General features: G+C 40.6%; 2 protein-coding genes across 2 annotated transcripts in view; both read left to right on the forward strand.

Moving 5' to 3' along the window:
- Positions 1–6,191: 6,191 nt before the first annotated feature.
- The window catches only part of LOC149235272 (GTP binding protein), an 83,376-nt gene continuing 68,926 nt past the window's right edge, over positions 6,192–20,641 (forward strand). Inside the window, exon 1 of the mRNA XM_089372061.1 lies at positions 6,192–6,516. Coding sequence (XP_089228187.1) covers positions 6,378–6,516 — 139 coding nt within the window. The 5' untranslated portion in view covers positions 6,192–6,377. The remainder of the gene's footprint in view (positions 6,517–20,641) is intronic.
- Positions 11,955–12,769, forward strand: LOC149235273 (uncharacterized). Its single transcript, XM_089461337.1, has 2 exons — positions 11,955–12,091; positions 12,207–12,769. Exon 2 carries the CDS (start codon positions 12,232–12,234, stop codon positions 12,616–12,618), a length of 387 nt encoding a protein of 128 aa, XP_089317463.1. The 5' UTR covers positions 11,955–12,091; positions 12,207–12,231; the 3' UTR covers positions 12,619–12,769.

Genomic DNA, 20,641 nt, shown 5'->3' on the forward strand with positions numbered 1-20,641 from the left:
GGTAGCCAAAAAGGTATAGTCCATCTGCTTTCTATTCAATTTTTTCTTTATTTATTATTGATGATGATCCCAAAACTGTTAGGGAGGCAGTAGATTCAGAGGATGCCAAACTCTAGAAAGAGGCCATGGTTGATGAAATGACATCATTAGACAAAAGTGAGGCTTGGGATCTGGTGGAGTTGCCAGCTAGAAGGAAACACATTGGAAGGAAATGGGTGTTTAAGAAGAAGATGAATGCAAAAGGCAAGGTGGAGAAATACAAAGCTTGGTTAGTAGCAAAAGGTTATTCCTAGATGTCATGAATTGATTTTGGTGATATTTTTTTCTGTTGTTGCCAAGGTAGCTTCTATTAGATTAAGTTTATTAGTTGTTGCTTCTTTTGATTTTGAGGTAGAAAAGATGGATGTGAAGACACCATTTCTTCACAGGGATTTGGAAGAAGAGATCTACATGAAGCAACCTAAAGGCTTTGCAGTGAAGGGAAATAAAGAACTGGTATGCAGGTTAAAAAGTCTTTGTATGGCTTAAAACAGTCACCAAGGATGTGGTATCAGAAATTTTATACATTTATACGGGGACTTGGCTTCACTAGAAGCAAAGCAGATCACTGTGTGTATTTTAAATTAATTGGTGACCGTGTTATTTATATGGTCTTGTATGTGGATTATATGTTGCTGATTGGAAATGACAAATAAATTATTAAGGATTTGAATAACCAATTGTCCTCCAAATTCGACATGAAGGATCTTGGTGTTGCAAACTATATTTTGGGCATGGAAATTAAACGAGGTCGGGCAAAGAGGAAGCTTTGGTTAAACCAGAGGAAGTATGTTGAGACAATATTGTAGAGGTTTAATATGCAGGATAGTAAACCGATGAAGGTTCCTATTCATGTAGGTGTAAAGTTATCAGTTGAACAATGTCCCAAGACACAAGAAGAGGAAGAGGACATGTCCCGTGTTCCATACACAAGTGCAGTTGGTAGCCTGATGTATGCAATGGTTTGTACTAGACCAGACATTGCACATGCAGTGGGAGTATTGGGCAGGTTTTATGTCAAAATTAGGGAATGAGCATTGGACAACAATGAAGCGGGTTTTCAGATATTTGCGTGGAACTAGTGATTATGGTTTGTGCTACCAAGGAAGACCTGGATTGGACAAAGTTTTGGATATATGTGGCTTTGTTTATGCAGACTAGGATGGAGATTTATTTAAATAAGAGAAGATCTACAAGTGGGTATGTGTTTAACCTATTTAGAGGTGAATTCAGTTGGATGAGCAAGAGACAGTCTGTAGTGACACTTTCAAATATAAAGGCAAAATACATGGCAACCACTCATGCAAGCAAGGAAGCAGTTTGGTTGTGGAGATTGTGTTCAAGTATGGGGTTAGTACAACGACCTATAAGGATAGATTGTGATAGTGAGAGTGCAATTTTCTTGGCAAAGAACCTTGCTTATCATTCAAAGACAAAGCACATTGATGTTCAATATCACTTTGTGAGGGATATGGTTGAGGACAAAAAGGTGTTGCTGGTAAAGGTGGACACTTTGAAGAATGATGCAGATGCATTGACGAAGTTTGTGAGCACTGAGAAGTTTTGTTGGTGTAGAGAAACAATGGGCGTTGCAGGGCTAGACCAATGACTAAGCTCTCTTGTGACCCCCTGTGTGGAAAAGAAAACAACAAGTGGGAGAATGTTGGGTGTGTGTTATATTCTTTCCACGACTAGTTGCACATGTGGGGTGGGGGGGGGGGGGTGGGCGTCACAGGGGGGGCAACAACCCCCCTTGTTCGCTGCACCAGGCGTAGCCCCCCCCGTCGGGGGGTTTCAAGGGGGTGGTAGCCCCCTTGCATGGGGCCTACGACAACAGCCCGAGAATTTTTTTTGGACCCTATATTAGGTGGGCAGACCTACCTATCGTTTTGTGCATGGGTTTTGCACATGGTTTTGGGCATGATGAGTTTTTTCCCATGGTATTTTGTAGATCCGGTCAAGGGAACTACGATTATGTTCTAATCCAGGGTTAGTGGATTGGGGTTTATGAATGCTTCGACATGTATATATATGTATTGTAACATTGAAAGGAACATAATGAAAAATCAATCTGGTAGTCCCAGTTTTGGGATCCAGGGGAAAATCTCTGTGTATTTGTTTTATATTCTCGTCATTGTTTATTTTCTATTTTTTAGAATTCGTCTGCAGGTAATTTCTGTATAAGGTTAAAAGCTACAAAAATACTATTTGAAATTCAACATTCTTGAGAGAAGCTTCTTGTTGTTTCAAACAAACTTTGCTCCATTCTTTAATTTTTGATTTCAAATGTTTTAGATTATTTAAGAATTGGTGCATGCAAGGGTGGTTCTGGATGTTATCGATGTGCTTCCAATTTGTTTCCACCAATTTGAAAAACTCTTATTCTTTTAACCGTGTGGTGTTAAAGTGAAAGGGAACAATATGCTTTTCTTCAATGGCCTCGATCCTTTAGATAATCAGACAATGATCAAAGATGCCTCTAGGTTCTAACCAGGACATCAACCTTAGATTTTGATTCATGATCGATTCAAATACCATGAAACTATCTAGATGTTGACATCACTTCATTAAAAGCTCTGAAATTGCACCAAATATTGGCTAACTTATTCAGACATATGTCAATCATCTGAATCCTATAAATGGGAAAAGAAACCATCTAGAGTGTCTGCTCGTGGACGTGAACCCAAAACTTCCTAATTAGATGAAATCAAATTCACATCTCCACCTGCAATTATTTTAGGGAAATCAAGGCAACTCAAATTTCCAGGTGCCTCCTGCCAAATTGAGTCAAACTCTTGAACTTCAAGATTAATCAAGATGCCATTTATTGAAGAGGAAGTGGACAACCTAGAGAAGGACGGGTTCTAAGCTATTAATAAACCACCCAAAAGTCCTTCAACATCCAAAGTACTAAAGGACAATCTTTCAACCATGGTTCAATGATCTTCATAGCCTTATCACGTCAAACCATCATTTCTTGAAATAAGATGATATCTAGATTTTGTCATTTTAGGAGACATTTGAGGGCATTTTTCTTCGGGATGTGCCCAAAACCTCTGACATTCAAGGATAAGATTTTTGTTTTGAAGCCCCGGATGGGGCTTTCCTGGCTCTAAGAACCCTAATGATTGTCAAATGTTTTCCTTTTCTAATATCTTCCTTAGCACGAAACTAGGCCTTAGATAAATGTGATCTCCGCTCCACCTGACCCTTAATAGGGGGTCCTCATCTAGCCTACTCGAGGACATCGCATATGTCAATACCCTACTTATTAACTTGAGCGCATAGTCCCTACGACTAATCTCTTCGCCATCTTTTCTAGTTGCAATAGAGGTATCATTATTATCTTCTAGGGAGTAGGAGGATACTGAAGTCTCTGAAGCTGTCATAGAGTATGGAACATTTCCAGAAATAACTTGAAAGGGAACATGACCATAAGGGATTGATCTAAGGGGATGAGGAGCATCATTGAGGACAGTGTAGGAGAAATAGTTCCAATCAAAGACTTTGGATTTTCCAAATCATAAGAAGAAGGATTAAGCTTGGCGGAAGACACAGTAGGGAGGTCATAAGTGGTCATACCAACTGATTCGCACTCCTAATCTTTGGTCTTCTGGCGAAGCGTTGCATCTAGTCCTTGGTCATGAGCTTTAATCACCTCTAGATTTGTGTAGAAATTTCTGTTTTCCCACCCCGGTTTTCAGTTTCTCCTTATTTCTCCCATGTAGTTAAATGCTCATTCCCATAACCATACATTTAACAGACTGAAAAAAATAAATATTGCTGAAAACACAAATTCTGGAAATTTTTCAGAATGCTGGAAATTGCAGAATTAAAAATCAGCAATCAAAAACAGCCATTAAAACACATTAAAACACTGATATTTTGGTCAACGTGACCCTGGAAAAATCCCCTACAACTCTTGGGGAAAACCAGTTTGAGAGCTCTTCTTTATTTCTGAAAATTGCCTTTTTACAATGAGAATTATTCAGCAAAAAATCAGCAAGCAAATTTACAACTTATCTCCTTTCCCGTGCCTCACAGCAATCTGGAAATTACAGCAAACAGGACAGCAATAAATGTTGTACGGCCTCCGTTTTGTGTGCAGAAAAATCAGCAAACTGCTCCTCGATTTTTGTGCAAAAATCTGCCTTTCACTATGTGCTGAATCAGCTGTACAAATCTGCTCAACTGCTGCCTTGGAATGTGTGCCAAGCTGCTGTCTCCTTCTCCTCCCTGCTCAGAAATCTCTCTTGCTCTCTTGCTCTCCTTCTCCCAATCTGCTCATGAAAGAATGAATGACCTTTTCCTCCTTTAATATAACTCCAAGTGACTTTTGGGTGATCTCTAAATCCAATGGCTGAAATAGATTTAGATCAATGGTTGAGATTAAATGCTCATTTAAATCTCACTTTCTATTTTTTAATTCACCCCACTTTAATAAAGACCCACTTAGTCATTTATTTCCAAAGTCACTTTTCCTTTTTAATTTTTCATTTACTTTAAAATTAGACTTAGTAACTTTATCACTTAAAGTCACTTTTAAATTAGATTTAACTTTATAAAATTATAAAGTCACTTTAGGAGAAAAATTAAATTCTTTTGGACACTTTTCCCTAGGCCAAAGATCAAAGCCTAAGGGAACCACCTGTCCTCCGGTACCAAATTTCAACAATTTGTAGAAGCAAATTTACGAATCCACACTTTTTTTGATGGCTTGTACTTCTTAGCCCTGCATTTGCAGAGGTCAGTGAGGTATCCAATTTCTTTGTAAATGAAATACTTAAAAGGGACCCTCTAGTAATTGACTAGTTGTGTCCACTTTTTTCCTCCTAGAGACACATCAACTTCTACAACCAAACCTTTCCTAAGGTCCACTTAAACCATCAACCATGCACATATGTGGTCTTGTTTCGATAAACAACCCAACTCCATAGTGATATAATGCCCTAATTTATTTCCAATAACTTGTATTAGATCCATGTTCCAAAAAGACATTGGAAGGCTTAATAAGACAGTCCAAACTTTTTGGGTGTGTATGGGCTTTGTGGATGAATTAATGTCGATTCCCCATTTTTGTAGAAATAATATGGATCTGTCCCATATCCAATCTTTGGATGTAATTTTATCGACATATTCAACTTGGTTATGAATTGCGCAAAACTAACCCTTTGGAAGAATGTGACAAGTCAACGTATATGAAAAGGTTGGTACCCAATTTTGCCCGAACCAAACCTTTAAGGAAGCAACACTCAACAACTTGCCTGCAAAGCATTATACTAGTGTTTTTTCCATCAACAACGGGATCTTAGAGAGCCCAATATTATCCCCACCATTCCTTCAACAATTCGAGCCTTCAAGGGTTTTTGCTTCGACTTCCTGTATGAAACTTCTTTAAGGGGAGATGAGGCTTGAACCTTTTCGGATTGCTGGACTATATGATCATTTGAAAAATCAGAATCATATGGAAAGAGAGGGAAATTAACCCCTATAGAGCTTGTGCCTGCTCGAGTTTGGATCACGTCATTGTCATATACACCTACCTTACTATGTCTAAACTGTTCATTTGATAGGAAAATGCCAAATGGATACGAGCTGTCAAGCTTGTAGTCCACAACATCAATTTCCATTGTGGCCACATTTACAAATATGTCAGTCCAAGATAGGCCGAGCTTCAAAAAACGATATGCAAGGTAAAACTTAGGACAAGGTATGTATGAAATTGGAAACCGAAAAAAAAATCCTAAAACACCATTACATAGACCGCCACCAATGCTCGAGACATCGAAAAACCACTCTTGACCCTTATGCCTCCCATCAATCTCTAAATCTCCTCTCATCATGTTTGCTGTCTTGTAAAATTTCTTGTGTATGAGTATCTGCTTGCCATCAATTTAATCCTAAATCTTATCAAAATTAGTCCAACAAATTATCAATTCATAATACTTAAAAATAGATAAAAAAACCTTAGTAATATAAACTAATATATAATATAAAAAATATTTAAATTATATATCTATTAACCTAAAATTAAACCAATAACCGAATATGAATGACCACTAATGAGATAAACTTCTTAAACTAAACATTTTTCATTATTATGTTGCAATTCTCCCGTGTAAAATCCCTGAAACACATTGACGGAGGCATGCATATGGAAATAAAAGTGAATATTGTCGAAAACAAATAGCTTTTAAAATATATATATATATGAGTTTGTCTTCACTTAATTCCCTCGGCTCCCCCAGAGAATGAACGCCTAGTAGGCTTACAGTTGCTGTCCTCACAGTCGAGCGCACATCCGATCGCTCTTGTAACCTATCTGTCATCTTCTAATTATGGGGATAGAGATTCCTGATGAACAAAATGGCGTCCAGTATGGCCAACCAGAACAACGAGAGGAAGGATCCCTTTCTAGCAGGCCCAGCATTTTCTTAGTTGGTTCCCCGAGTGTTGGCAAGCGTGCCATCCTCACGAGTGAGTATCCTCTAATTTCAGAATACTACAGTTTTTCCAAATTAACGGACCAGGATGGATAATGCATTATGTGGATTTTACAATCCATAAAATTCAGTATATCAAAATCATTTTTTTTGCTTGATTCGTGAGGATTTGAAATTTAGATGTCATAGTTTACATAGTCTTATGGGCATAATCAATTTTTGTTATAAAATTAAATCTGCGTTTCATAATTTTATTCTGAGGTGCCCATGGGCTAAATCAATTTTTGTTCTTCAATTAAATCAGTAGCTGCCCAACTGACTACTCCGTGAGAACCCTTTGCTTGCAGCATAATGTCCACCGATTTAAAAGTAGAAAGCCAACCAACCAAAAATCCAATAATTGTGCCTACTATGATCTGATCAAAGGGTAATTCCCTCGGATTGGAAATTGTGAAAGCGATCTACCAAAAACTGTTATGGGCCTTTTGATATGATCTGATATTTTTTCTCTGCTAACATATCCTGGGAAATATCACCAGACACTTTCTTTCATTATGAGGAGAGTATCTGGGGTAAACCCTAGATTCAACAGTGCACAAGGTTAGGTGAACAGGAGTGCTCAAAACTGTTACAAATTACAGCATTATACTTATTATGAACTCAACATTTCACTTACACGTTGAGGACCTAGGTGGAGAGGATAACTCTCCATCCCACAATCACTTGGGCTAGACCCAATTGACATGCTACAATCTGATTTGTATGATATAATGCAAGTTTTTTTTGTAAGCAATACAATATTTCACTAAACCCTAGATCTTTCTGTGGAGCGAGTTAAGTTAATGTTTGTAGTTATTGTAACAGCGTTGGATGAGTGTTGACCAGGATAAGGTCAAACTTGTTTTAGAATTACAAGTTACAACCAATCAGTAAACCGAGAGAAATTATAGCAGTGCTTGCTAAGTTGGTATTTCTTAGAAGATGCAGGATTTACCATCATTCTAAAATGACTTTTAAAAAAGAATGCTTCATTTTATGGAACTCAACAGACTCAAGGAGCATTTGGTTAATTGAAACAGGCTTTCTTTTCAGTCTATAGGGTAGTGCTTCTTGGTTAATCTGGAAAGTCTTCTATATACATATCTAACAGCACCGCCCATTGGTATCATAATTATGCAGTGTTGCGAATATCTTGATAACATCCCGATTTTATTTTGAATTCACGATTTTTTGGCCTAGCCTATGTTTGCCGATTTTTAAATATATTTTTATGGTATCTTAATTTTGCCAATGTTTGCTGATTTTTTACCGATATTTTCCTGATTTTTTGGTTTTCCAGACCACTGCCAATTTTATCCTGATGCCGATGTTCGCAACATTGTAATTATGTAAGAACATGGCAATCAGAAAGAAAAGACAGACTTATTACACACGATTAAGAATTGAAATGACCAAAAAATACAATGAAGTTCGGAAAGCTTCACCACACTACTTTATTTTTCCCAAAAATTCTTGGTGTTATATAATGTCATAAATTATCAACTAAAACAATGATGTATCAAATCCTTTGAAGTACCTGTTACGAAAATAGCCACAAGGGAAAACTAGGTTGGTGAAAGTGGGGTAGTGTTATAGCTCCTACCAGGGTTCTACTCCTCAAAGGAGTGGTTGGAACACTCTGGCAAGGATGCTGTTGTTTAATGGAGCTGCCATGTTCGTTAAGCTAGGCTGGGTTGTAGAAATTTTTTTGCTGTAGCCCCAAGTTTCAAGTTTTTGCATGAGGTTTAATGCCCCGACCCAACATAACATGAGTTGATATAAGAGACTACTCTACTCATTTGACTTTATTAGCTGATACAAGAAATTAAATGCAAGCACACAACAATAAAATATACATTTATTTTTGGTCCAATAACCCTGGAAAAACCCACAAGGGGAAACCCAGTCTTCAAGGAGGATTTAATTGCTTCTTAGGAAAATTTTACACAGCAGAAATAAAAGCAAACTTATCTCCCTTTGCTTGCTGATGTCACTGTCCAGATTTACATAGAAATTTGTGCCTCACACAGTCATAAAACTCAGCATGTGATTTGCCTCGAACTCCATGTTTAAAACCCACTGAAAGTGTCTCGAATTTCGTGTCAGACACTGCCGAAACTTTCTAGAAATTTTGTGCCTCTGTCCTGACCAATCTTCCTTGGGATTCACACTGAAACTGTCTCAAAATTCGTGCCACCAATCCATGAATTTACTGCTGTAGCAGACCTTGGAATTCATGCCAGAATTCCTCACTGGTTCTGCAACCTCTGACAACTGAGAGTGCACTCAAATTTCGGGCCAAACCAGTTCCTGAAACTGCCTCGAAAATTGTGTCACAGTCTGATTTCTCTACCTAGAAACTCGGGCTCTCTAGGAATGCATGCAAGCTGATTTCCTTGGGATTCGAGCTCCTTAATACTGTGAATTTCGCCTCCTGCAATTGCTGTAGCAGCCTCTTCCTCTTGCTCCTTCTCTCCTCTCAAGTGCTCATGAGAATAATGAATGAGCCTCTCTTTCCTTTTTCCTTTTTTGTCATCTCAAAAGAAGAGAACCCTAACATGTGAGATCTAATGGTTGAGATTAAATCTCAGTTTATTAGATCAAGGGTGGAGATCATTCCCTTTCTTCATCCCTTCTCTCATGTGGTCCCCCTCAATTAGTGAGCCTCCTAGAAACTTTTTAAAGTTTTTGTACCATCTAGATTCTTCACATTTTTTCCTCATAAAGTCACTGTAATATTGAAAAGTGTACTTCGTACTTTTCTCATAAAGTCACTTTATAACACAAGTGACTTTAATATATTAAAGTACATGGTACATAACTCATAAAAGGTGATTTTGCTACATGACATTAATAAAACTCATGTCCCAAGACAAAAATTCATTAATGTGTTTTCCTAGGCCAAAATGATAAATGCACTAGGAAACACCAGTGTTGTTAAAAGCGCGATTAAATCACGCTTTTTTCCCTAAGCCGATTTAATCGCGCTTTTTATGGGAAAAAAGCGCTTAAAATTTATTTTGCCGCTTTTTTCAAAAAAAGCGCGCTTTTTTCACAAAAAAGCTCGGGGGCGCGGGGCAGCGAGTTTTATAATGAAAATTTGGATTTTTTTTTGGTCATTTGGATAGTGGGCGCGCGCGGAAGGAGGAGAAGGTGTTGGAGAAAGGAGCTGGAGGGTTTGTGAGCAAATCTAAGTGCTTGTAGGACAAATTCAAGAGGAGACCACCAATTTCACCATAAAAACGGTATGTAGATTAATTTTTTTTTTTGTTTTCTTTTTTTAAAAACTTTGTTTTTCATTGTTTTTTGTGGGGAAACTTCATATGGGCACCATTTTCCTTTTGTTTTCATTGTTTTTAAAGAATTTTTTGTATTTTTTCATTGATTTGGGATGGGTAAATTGGTATGACTATGGGAACCAATTTTTTATTTTATTTTTTTCATTTTTTTTAAACATTGTTTATGTTTTTTCATTGTTTTTGGCATTTGCCATTTGGTTGGGTAACTTGGGTTTGGAACTTTGGATTCTGGAAATTTGTAACTTGTAATTTAAATTTTGTAAATGCTAAATTGTAATCCTAAATTCCTATTTCCTAATCCTTATTTAATATTTTCCCATAGGTTTGCAAATTCAAAATTCAAAAACAAACATGCCAAGGAAATTGGATCCTTTCTGGGAATATGGTGAACCTCATGCTCCGAATGATAGACAAAACTTGAATTGCAAGTTGTGTGGAAAGGAGATACGCGGGGGGGTGTACAGGTTGAAGTTTCACCTTGCACAAATCCCTGGACATGATGTGGGGCCCTGTATAAATACAAATCCTGAAATTATCCAAAGAGCCATGAGAGCATTGGGAGAATTAGAGCACACTAGAGAGGCCAAAGAAGAACTCAAAAGGCAACTAAAAAGGTCAGCTGAAGGAAGTGGGCCAAGTGGCACTGGTTCTACTGCAGCATCAGTCAATCCGGTAGCTGCATCATCATTTTTTGTTCCTCGAACCACACCTGGTTCACAACCATCTATCGGTTCAATGCTAAAAAGAACTGAAAAAGAACAAGCTGACAGGTTGATGGCAAAATTTCTCCTTTGGAGTGATATTCCTTTCAGCATTGCAAGGAATAATCCATTTTTCCAACCTACTGTTGATGCTATTGCTAGTGTTGGCCCGGGGTACAAAATCCCTTCTTATCATGATTTCAGAGGCCGGCTTCTTCAAGATGAAAAGCGTGACTGCACCCAAAGATTGGAGGATTTTGGGGCATCATGGGCACAAACAGGATGCACTGTTATGTCAGATGGTTGGATTGACCAAAAGGGGAGAACCCTTATAAACTTTTTGGTTAGTTGTCCCAAGGGGACTATGCTTATCAAATCTGTTGATGCATCTCATCAAATCAAAGATGCAAAAACTTTATGTGATTTGCTGGATGTGTTTATTTTGGAGGTGGGTGAACAACATGTTGTCCAAGTCATAACGGACAATGCTGCAAATTATGTTGTTGCTGGTAGAATGCTGATGGACAGGCATCCTACTTTATTTTGGACACCTTGTGCTGCCCATTGTATTGATTTGATGTTAGAGGACATAGGGAAAATTCCCCTTGTCAAAGATATTGTTGACTCATCAAAAAGCATCACAAAATTTATATATAATCATACATATGTGCTTAGCTTGATGAGAAAATGCACCAACAACAAAGAGTTGGTGCGCCCCGCCATTACACGGTTTGCCACGAGTTTCATATCTCTTCAATCCCTCTTGAATTCTATGTGGGATGTGAAGAGAATGTTTCTTTCAGAGGAGTGGCGTGCTTTGCCAATGAGCCGCAAACCAGAAGGAGAGGCCGTATGTAGACTAGTTTCATATCAGGAAGACTTCTGGGCGGGAGTGCAGGAGGTGTGCGCAGTTACTGAACCTTTGGTAAAGGTTCTTCGGTTGGTTGATGGTGAGAAGCCCGCAATGGGCTATTTGTATGAAGCCATGGACAGGGCCAAAGAAGCCATTCGGGCCTACTATGATGATAAGGGAGATGATGGGTTTCAGAAACAACTCCATCTATGGGGAGTGATTGATGAGCGATGGAACAACACACTCCATCGTCCCATTCATGCTGTTGGGCTTTTCCTGAACCCTGCATTTTCTTATGCATGTGGGTTTGATTTTGATGGTGAGATCATGGATGGATTCTTATCCCGTGTCCAGAAGATGGTGCAATCTCCAGAACAACGTATAGAGATCTCTAAACAAATTGAGACATATAAGATGGCAGGTGGCACATTTGGCTTTGAGATGGCTGTCACTGATAGGACGATTAAAATGCCAGGTATTTTTTAGTTTGTAACTCTGTTTCAAATTTCATTGTCTCTTCAAATTCCATTTTTTTCTTATGTTTATTTAAAATTTTATTTGTAATTTTGTTGTAGATGCATGGTGGAAGATGTATGGTGGCAGAGTACCCCTTTTGCAAAAGCTTGCCGTACGCATCCTCAGCCAAACATGCAGCTCCTCAGGATGTGAGCGCAACTGGAGTGTATTTGAAAAAATACACAACAAGAAGCGCAACAGGTTAACACTTAAACATTTAAAATATTGCAAATTTCCAAATAAATTTTTGAATTCATTAAACAATATTTTTTTTATAATATTAATTATTAATTATTATTTCATGATCTTTGTACAGGTTGGAGTCCCAATGACTTAATGACATGGTCTACGTCTACTACAATCTTCGATTGGGGGTGAGGCAACTTGAGAGGACACCTGATGTGGATGCCATCTCATTGGATGGGATTGACACCACTGCTGCATGGAGGGTTGAGGCCGAGAGGCCTCTCATGGATTCTACTGATGATTGGTTAGTGCAGGATGAGGAGGAGGAGGAGGAGGAGGAGGTGACACCGCCTACCCGGGCTACCACTAGGACCAGTAGAGGACGTGGTCTACCTCCTGTAGCTCATACTTCTAGTTCTTCAGCTTCTAGAGCACATCAGACTCCATTGCCATTTCCACCAGCACAGGCACCAACATCTACATCTAGAGGGAAAGAGAAAGCTGTGACATTTTCTCGCAAGAGGGGCAGAGGAAATCAATAGGATTAGACTTTCATTTTATTGTATATGAGTCTATGACATTATGACATGATGAGATACATTATCATATTTTTTGTTGATATTTTGAGGCTGAGCTGGGACTCAGGAGTCAGGACTTACTATTCAGGACATGATTCAATGTTATGTGTGATTTTAGCGCTAGAAATGATATTAAACATCTTATATATTAGTTTTCTTATCATATTTATGTGTCAATGTATTTATTTTATGTTGTAGATGGTTTAGATATTAAAAAAAATGAAAAAAAAATGAATATTTTTGTACCAAACGCTTTTTTCCCGCTTTTTTCGATTTTTTCCGCTTCATTCCCGGCGCCGATTTAATCTCGCTCGCGCTTTTAACAACATTGGGAAACACCTCCTTGATACCCTTATTTTCAACACTCTCTCTTATCGAGGAAGGTGTTTCTCACCACTCCCATCCCCTCTCTGAAATATACATGCTTGTCCCTTGGTGAGAATATCTGCTATTTGTTCATCAGTGGATATATACTCAAGCTTCACAACTCCCCTCTGAACCTAGTCTCTGATGAAGTGGTCCCTGATCTCAATATGCTTTGACCAATCATGAAGTACTGGATTTTGAGAGACTTTGATACAACTCTGATTATCACAGTATATTGTATTTGGTCTTAGCCTTTGACTAAATAACCCATGTAGCATCTTGCAAAGCCAAAATGCTTCGCAACTAGCCTGACTAGCTGCTATATACTTTGCCTTTGAACTGCTTAGTGCCACTGACCTCTGTTTCCTGCTAAACCATGACATAATGGTTGAGCCCAACGAGAAACAACACCTGAAAGTACTCTTCCTGTCACTAGCACTGCTAGCCCAACAAATTTTGTTCCCATACTCTTCCCCAAAAAATTGTTCCCAACAAACTCATAGACCACTGCTTGGGACTAATTCTAAAAAGTATGACTAACCTAATGGGCAATTTTGTTTTGTTTTTGTGACATGTAACTGTTTGGACTCGCCATATCTGTCTGCCTTACCTCTCTGATTTTCTTTTGTTGAAGTTTCTAAGTTTTGTTAGTTATAAACCCTTCATGCATTTTATCTGATTTATTCCTACCTACTTGTTATTTTTCTTAACAAATTATTTACAATGTAAATACTGAAAATAAACACTAGTGCATGCTCAACATATTACAGATCAGCAACTAAAAGAAACAGAAACAAGCACACCATATGACACCATTATTTTTGGACTAATGTCCCCAGAAAAACCCAATGTGGGAAAACCGGTGCAACGATCTAAGGGTTTTCTTATTAAGCAATATTAGAGTACAATCTGGATGCCACAACTGGCCTACCCGACAGAGAATTTCCTCGGCAGTAATACCTCTCAGTTTCTGACAAATCTTTTGGCTGAAACCTCGGGTAATTCTTCTGGCAGCTACTCAGCACAAATCTGCCCCAGAAACCCTAGCGTCAGCCTCCCTTTGCACTGCGTCAGCCCCTCTCTGTCTCACGCTGGCCCTGCGTCACCCCGGATGGGTTTGCGTCAGCTCTGGGATGCCCTGCATCAATGCTCTGGCCCTCTACATCAGCAACGCTGGCCTCTTTGAGGCTCTACGTAGCTCCCAGCTGCCTCTGCATGGCCTTGGCTGGCACTGCATCACTCTCCTTGGCTACTGCGGTGCTCTCTTGGCACTATCTCTGCCTCTCTGTCTCTCTGTACTCAAATGCCCCTTAACGTCATCTCCTGATCACTAATTCTATCTCTCTTAGCAAACCTTGCTCTAGAAAATAGAATGAATGATCACTTTGGTGTGTTCTCCAAGTGATCCTCAAGCCTCCTCTTACACTTTTCCTGTTGACATATCAACGGTCAAGATTAAGTCCCTAATCAACGATTAAGATTAGATCTGGCTTGATCCATGTCTTTTGGACCATTCTAACACAAATTCATATTAATACACATTAATATTTTATTTTCCCTAAGTTTAGACTTAGGGACTCCATTAAAGATATTAATTATTTTAATATCTCCTGATCTGTTTAGAATCTGCCCAAACCCTTTCTGGGTATTGGAAATCTCATGTGCCCCAACCTCTCCACCAAATTTCGTGGCTAGAGCACATCCGATGCTACCCCAAATCAACACTCCTTCTTAGCAAGGTCTGTGCTCTAGCAATACTCCTCACTGAGTATTACTCTGATCATCCGGCATCGATACCTGTGCTGATGCTAGGCCTTCCTGCCGAAGATCCTTTGCATTGATGCATCCTGTACTGCTGCCCATGGTTCTGCCACTGCCACTGCTGCATCTGTACGACAACTCCCTCTGCATTTGTGTTGCTACTGGTCCTTTCTCTTAGCATTGCATCCACACTGCACCTCCTCTCATCATGTTGCCCACTGCTGCACTGCAACTAAGTTACTGAGAAGTAAGTCACTGATCTCCCAATCTAACCTCCCTGTTGGGCTAGAGAAACCCATTGATGCTGAAGCTCCCTTTGCCGCTAACAGTACTCCCTCTCTGACCTCTGCGCTGCTGCAACAACTCCCTGCATCTCGCACCGCTGCACACCTCTCTGTGCCATCCTGCACAGGTGCAATACTCTTGTGCCTCTTGCATTGCTGCAGCTTGCTAGCCTCGCACTGTCTCAGGACTCTTGCACTGTAGCTCTCTTTGTCGCTCCATCCGCATCCGTCTCTACCCACATCAGCCAATCTTGCTACTCCTCTTCGGGGCTCCCGTAGCAAGGTCTAATCCAGGAGGCTGGGTACTTCAAGGATCTTGCCCCGCATCGTCTGTAGTTCGCCTGACTACAGTTCGATGTCTCCCCACTTCCGCTCAAGTGGTGCGTGTGCATTCATGGCACAACCATCGTCTGTCAAAACTTCCTTCTTTGCCCGTGTTGGCGTTGCCTTAGTCTCAGAAGACTCTCCCTTACTCTTCTTCCTCCGACATTGAGTCGCATAATGACCTAGCTCCCCACAGTGGAAGCACTTGATCTTGGAGAGATCTTTCTTCTTCCGCTTTTCCTGCGTTCCCTCAGATGCTAGGGCCACATCTTCCTCCTCCTGCTTGACTTTGATCCCCTTACTATTGCTACCCGTCTTCGACTGCCATTTGATCTCTTCCTGGCGAAGAGCTGCCGACATCTCGTCCTAAGGGGGGAGAGTCCCTCTGCCTAGTATACTCTGGACATATACCTCCTAGTCTTTTGAGACAACATTCAGGGCTGTCCTCACCATCAGCGCCTAATCCGGTGTCGCCTCTATAACAGTCAACTGATCTCGGATCTCATTCAGTCCTCCGAGGAAGGTGTCAATCGGTTCTCCCTTCTTCATTTGATACGACCTCAACTGATTCTCAAGCAACATTCTTCTCTGCACAAAAGTATGCTGGTACAACTTCTTGAGAGCCTCCCACATCTCAAATGCCGTTTCCTTCTCGGCTATGTGTGGTACTACATGATCCTTGACCCCATCAAGGATAATGCTCTTGGCCCTCGCCATCGCCTCCTCGTACTTGTCATTATCATTGGGGTCGACTGGGATAGCTATTACCTTCAAGGCGAAGTTCTTGACACGATTCCTACCAAGTACAGATAAGATTCTGGCCTTCCATACTGCGAAGTTCGACGTTCTGTCCAGTCTATCTTGGTCTCTTACTCCGTGTAGTGCCATGATGCTCCTCTATTTCCCTCTTGGAAGTTCTCTGTTCGACTCCTCTGAGTCTCTACTTCCCATCTGAAAGTTCTCTTCTGGACTCCCTTTGAGTCCTGATTTCCCTCCTGGAAATCCTTCTGCTGCTGTCGAGATGCTCCCTAATCTGATCGTCTTGCATAACCGCACCACTGGTCCGTGTTCCTCGGCGAGAAACCCTCGGTAGCAACTCCTATGGCCTTGCTCTGTTTGGGGCCATTCTAACTACAATACCTCACCAGCTCCACTCTGCAATATTCCCACAGCCTTCTAAACCCCAACAAACTGAAGGGGAGAGCTCCTAGGCTCTGCGCAATCCCGGCACCAGTAATCCGGCCTCCTCAGCCAACAGCGTCAGCCTTCCCAGCTATTGCGTGGCTCTGCGTGAGGCTCCCTTTGCCTTCTTAGCTTTTGCGCTACCTCTTCTCGACTCACCCTTGATGATGCAGGCACCGTGCCACCCTTCCCTTGTTGCTGCTTTGCTAGAAACAACTTTTGTCACCTCGGGACAACTGTTTTCTGCTGCTATTGCTCTGCTCGGCTGATGTCCTTAGTCCTCCTGTGATCTGCAATCACGCTCTGATACCATGTTGAAGTTTCTAAGTTTTCTTAGTTAGAAACCCTTCACGCACATAATCTGATTTATTCCTACCTACTTGTTATTTTTCCTAACAAGTTATTTACAATGTAAATACTGAAAATAAACACTAGTGCATGCTCAACATATTACAGATCAACGACTAAAAGAAACAGAAACAAACACACCATATGACACCATTATTTTTGGACTAATGTCCCCGGAAAAACCCAATGTGGGAAAGCCGGTGCAGCTATCTAAGGGTTTTCTTATTAAGCAATATTAGAGTACAATTTGGGTGTCGAAATTGGCCTACCCAACAGAGAATTTCCTTGGCAGTGATACCTCTCAGTTTCTAACAAATCTTTTGGCTAAAACCCTGGATAATCCTTATGGCAGCTACTCAGCACAAATCTGCCCCAGAAACCCCAGCGTCAGCCTCTCTCTGGACTGCGTCAGCCCCTCTCTGTCTCACGCTGGCCCTGCGTCAACCCTGGGATGCCCTGCGTCAGCTCTCTGGCCCTCTGCGTCAGCAACGTTGGCCTCTCTGAGGCTCTGCGCAGCTCTCGGCTGCCTCTGCGTGGCCCTGCGTCACTCTCCTTGGCTACTGCGCTGCTCTCCCGGCACTATCTCTGCCTCTCTGTCTCTCTGTACTCAAATGCCCCTCAGCTGCATCTCCCGATCACTAATTCTATCTCTCTTAGCAAACCCTGCTCTAGAGAATAGAATGACTGATCACTCTGGTGTGTTCTCCAAGTGACCCTCAAGCCTCCTCTTATACTTTTTCTGTTGACATATCAACAACCAAGATTAAGTCCCTAATCAACGACTAAGATTAGATTTGGCTTGATCCATGTCTTTTGGACCATTCTAACACAGATTCATATTAATACACATTAATATTTTATTTTCCCTAAGTTTAGACTTAGGGACTCCATTAAAAATATTAATTATTTTAATATCTCATGATTTGTTTAGAATTTGCCCAAACCCTTTCTGGGTATTGGAGATCTCATGTGCCCCAACCTCTCCACCAAATTTCGTGGCTAAAGCACATTCGATGCTACCCCAAATCAACATCTTTTGGTTCATGAATCGACTCATGTCTCTTGTTCGATCCATCCCGTCACATCGTCCTTGAAAGGTTGTCCTATCCACTCACTTGTAGATGCAAAACCTATCTCTTTTGTCTCTTAAAACTTGTGACAATGACATGCTTGCCAAGCCTCGTCTAATTGTCCTTAGGCATGCTTCGTAGAAGTCATCTTTGGGGAGTCCAAACTGTTACATGTCACAAAAACACAACAAAATTTGAAAATTGCCCATTAGTTTAGTCATACTTTTTTAGAATTAGTCCCAAGCGGTGGTCTATGAGCTTGTTGGGAATTGTTCCCTAAAATGTTTGACACCTTAATTTCCAACTTAAAAAGATATGTACGACAACAATAGTAGTAACAACCACCTATCATATCCTACTTGTGTCCTTATTTACAATTGTAAACCTTAATTGCCTGTCTATTTTTAGCAAAAAGCCCATTACTTGAGTTGACTTGTACCTAAATACTCATGTGAATTGAACTTTGATCACGAGCTAAAAGCCCATTACTTGAGTTGAATCTGTTAAGTTTAGGAATGTTCTATGCTTAGAGCAAATTTTATTTCAATTTTCACAGTTAGCTCAATATTTTTTCCACATTAGCAATCACGTCAACATTAAAGTAAATCGCAGATAGAACATAAACATAGATCGCAGAAGACAAGCCAAGACAAGAGGACACAAGATGTGGCGCTAGCCAGGGACAAACCCCAATGTGGAGAAACCCTTGATCAATTCTTCTTATATGTTTTTCAATAGTTCAACAGAGAGAGAGAGAGTACATTTACAACAGAAGTCAACTCTTTGACTTATCTAAATAAGAGCATAGATAATTTCTAAGAAGATGATACATGAGATAGCTGAACTCAGTTGAAGACATGTTGCTTCAATTGATTCTCCAAGGTGACTCCTTCACCTATCATTGTGCTGCGCCTCGTCATCATGCTGCACCTCACCGTGCTGCACCATGCTGCACTCGTCATCATGCTGCACCTCACCGTGCTGCACCATGCTGCACTCGTCATCACTATGCTGCATTTCATCATGCTTCACCAATCATGACTGTACCCATCATTGTACTGCATCATGTGCCATTGCTGCACCATGTTGCTATACTGTCCTATGTGTTTGCTGCACCTTGTTTACCATACTGTCCCAATGTGTTTGCAGCACTATGCTTGCCATGCTGTCCCAATGTGCTTGCAGCACCATGTCCTTGCTGCACCTTGCTTGCCTGTTGTACCTTGCATGCTTGCTATATGTCCATCATAACCATGCTGTCCCATTGCTGCAACATACTGCACCATGTTGCCTTCATCATGCTGCTACCTATCACATCATTATGATGCTACTTGCTGTGCACTGTGCTGCATTATTATTATGCTGCATATACCAGCCTTAGCTGCTTGCTATGGCTTCCAGCCTAGCAGAGCAGCTAGGCTATAGTTCAGGTTCAAACATACAACTTCTCCCTCAGTATAGAGACAACTGTTACCATACATAATCCAGGCTGAACAACAGTCTTTCAACATGGCTGCTAGATTTCCATTGCAGTGACTTAGGGCAGAATACAAGTAGCATATGCATCCGTCTAGACTGCGACCATAGTGTTAAGGACAACGTTAGTTCCTATCATTAGGCCAGCGTATATATCTTACTGCAGTGGATATTATGACAGTGGATTAAGGTCTCCTCATGACAGCATATCTGTGGTATAGAAGACAGCAGCTAGGGCTCATTTGAGGCTTCCTTTAACAGCATATGGAAGCCTCCTTGCTGCGTTGAGGAGCCCTCTTTAAGGATAGAGAAAGAGTCTCTATCTATGGTGACAAGACCTGCGGCTAAGGCATGAAGACCTGTGGCTAGGGCTTGATAGAACATGCGGCTAGGGCAGAATAGGACTGTGTATTAGGGCAGCGAATGGGAGCCTCCTTACTGCTGTTAGGGTATCCCTTTTGCTGCGTCTAAGGGCTGTCTCAAACCCTTCCAGAACAGTGTATAGATTAGGGCATGATAGGACTGCGTTAGGGTCTGCTGTTAGGCCTCCTTCACCGTGCTAGATCTCCCTTTCCTTTCATTGTCTAGGGCTTCCACTCCTAGATTTCTCTTCCACTAAAACCCAAGACAAGTGGAGAGAGAAATCAAGGTAGAAGTGTGTGTGAGAAATGACTTTCAAGTCATCTCCTTTTATACTAAAACGTTGAACACGTGGGGTTTATTTGGTTGCTGGCCGACCTTGACGAATTGTCCCACAACACAAATAAATTCATATCTCCATGAATACTTATCGGAATCAGATGATCTTTAGATCAATCCTACACCTCTCGATGAGAGGGATCCAAGAAAAATATCAGCGGCCATTAGTAAGATGACCCACATGGAGTTTGGCCCTAGTTGCCAATTTTAACAGAATCTCTATAGTAAAGGATTCATAAAGGAGAAACTCCATGATATATAACTTTAATCGTCAAACAGGGTTGGCTACCTAGAGCATTCCTAGTGAGAGAGATAGATAGGAGAAGAGTGATTAGGGCATGGAAGAAATTGTTTTCAGTTAGTAACATAGAAAGTGAAAAATGATTGGAATAATAGAGAATGAGTGATGTTTGGGACTTTTGAGGTCTAATAGGAAGGCTTAAAGCGTGAGAACATGGATTGATGGAATGGGACAGT

Source organism: Pinus tabuliformis, chromosome 8 (genome assembly GCF_031772625.1).
Source record: "Pinus tabuliformis cultivar Carrire ecotype Pingquan chromosome 8, CPIR1, whole genome shotgun sequence".
Taxonomy (NCBI): domain Eukaryota; kingdom Viridiplantae; phylum Streptophyta; class Pinopsida; order Pinales; family Pinaceae; genus Pinus; species Pinus tabuliformis.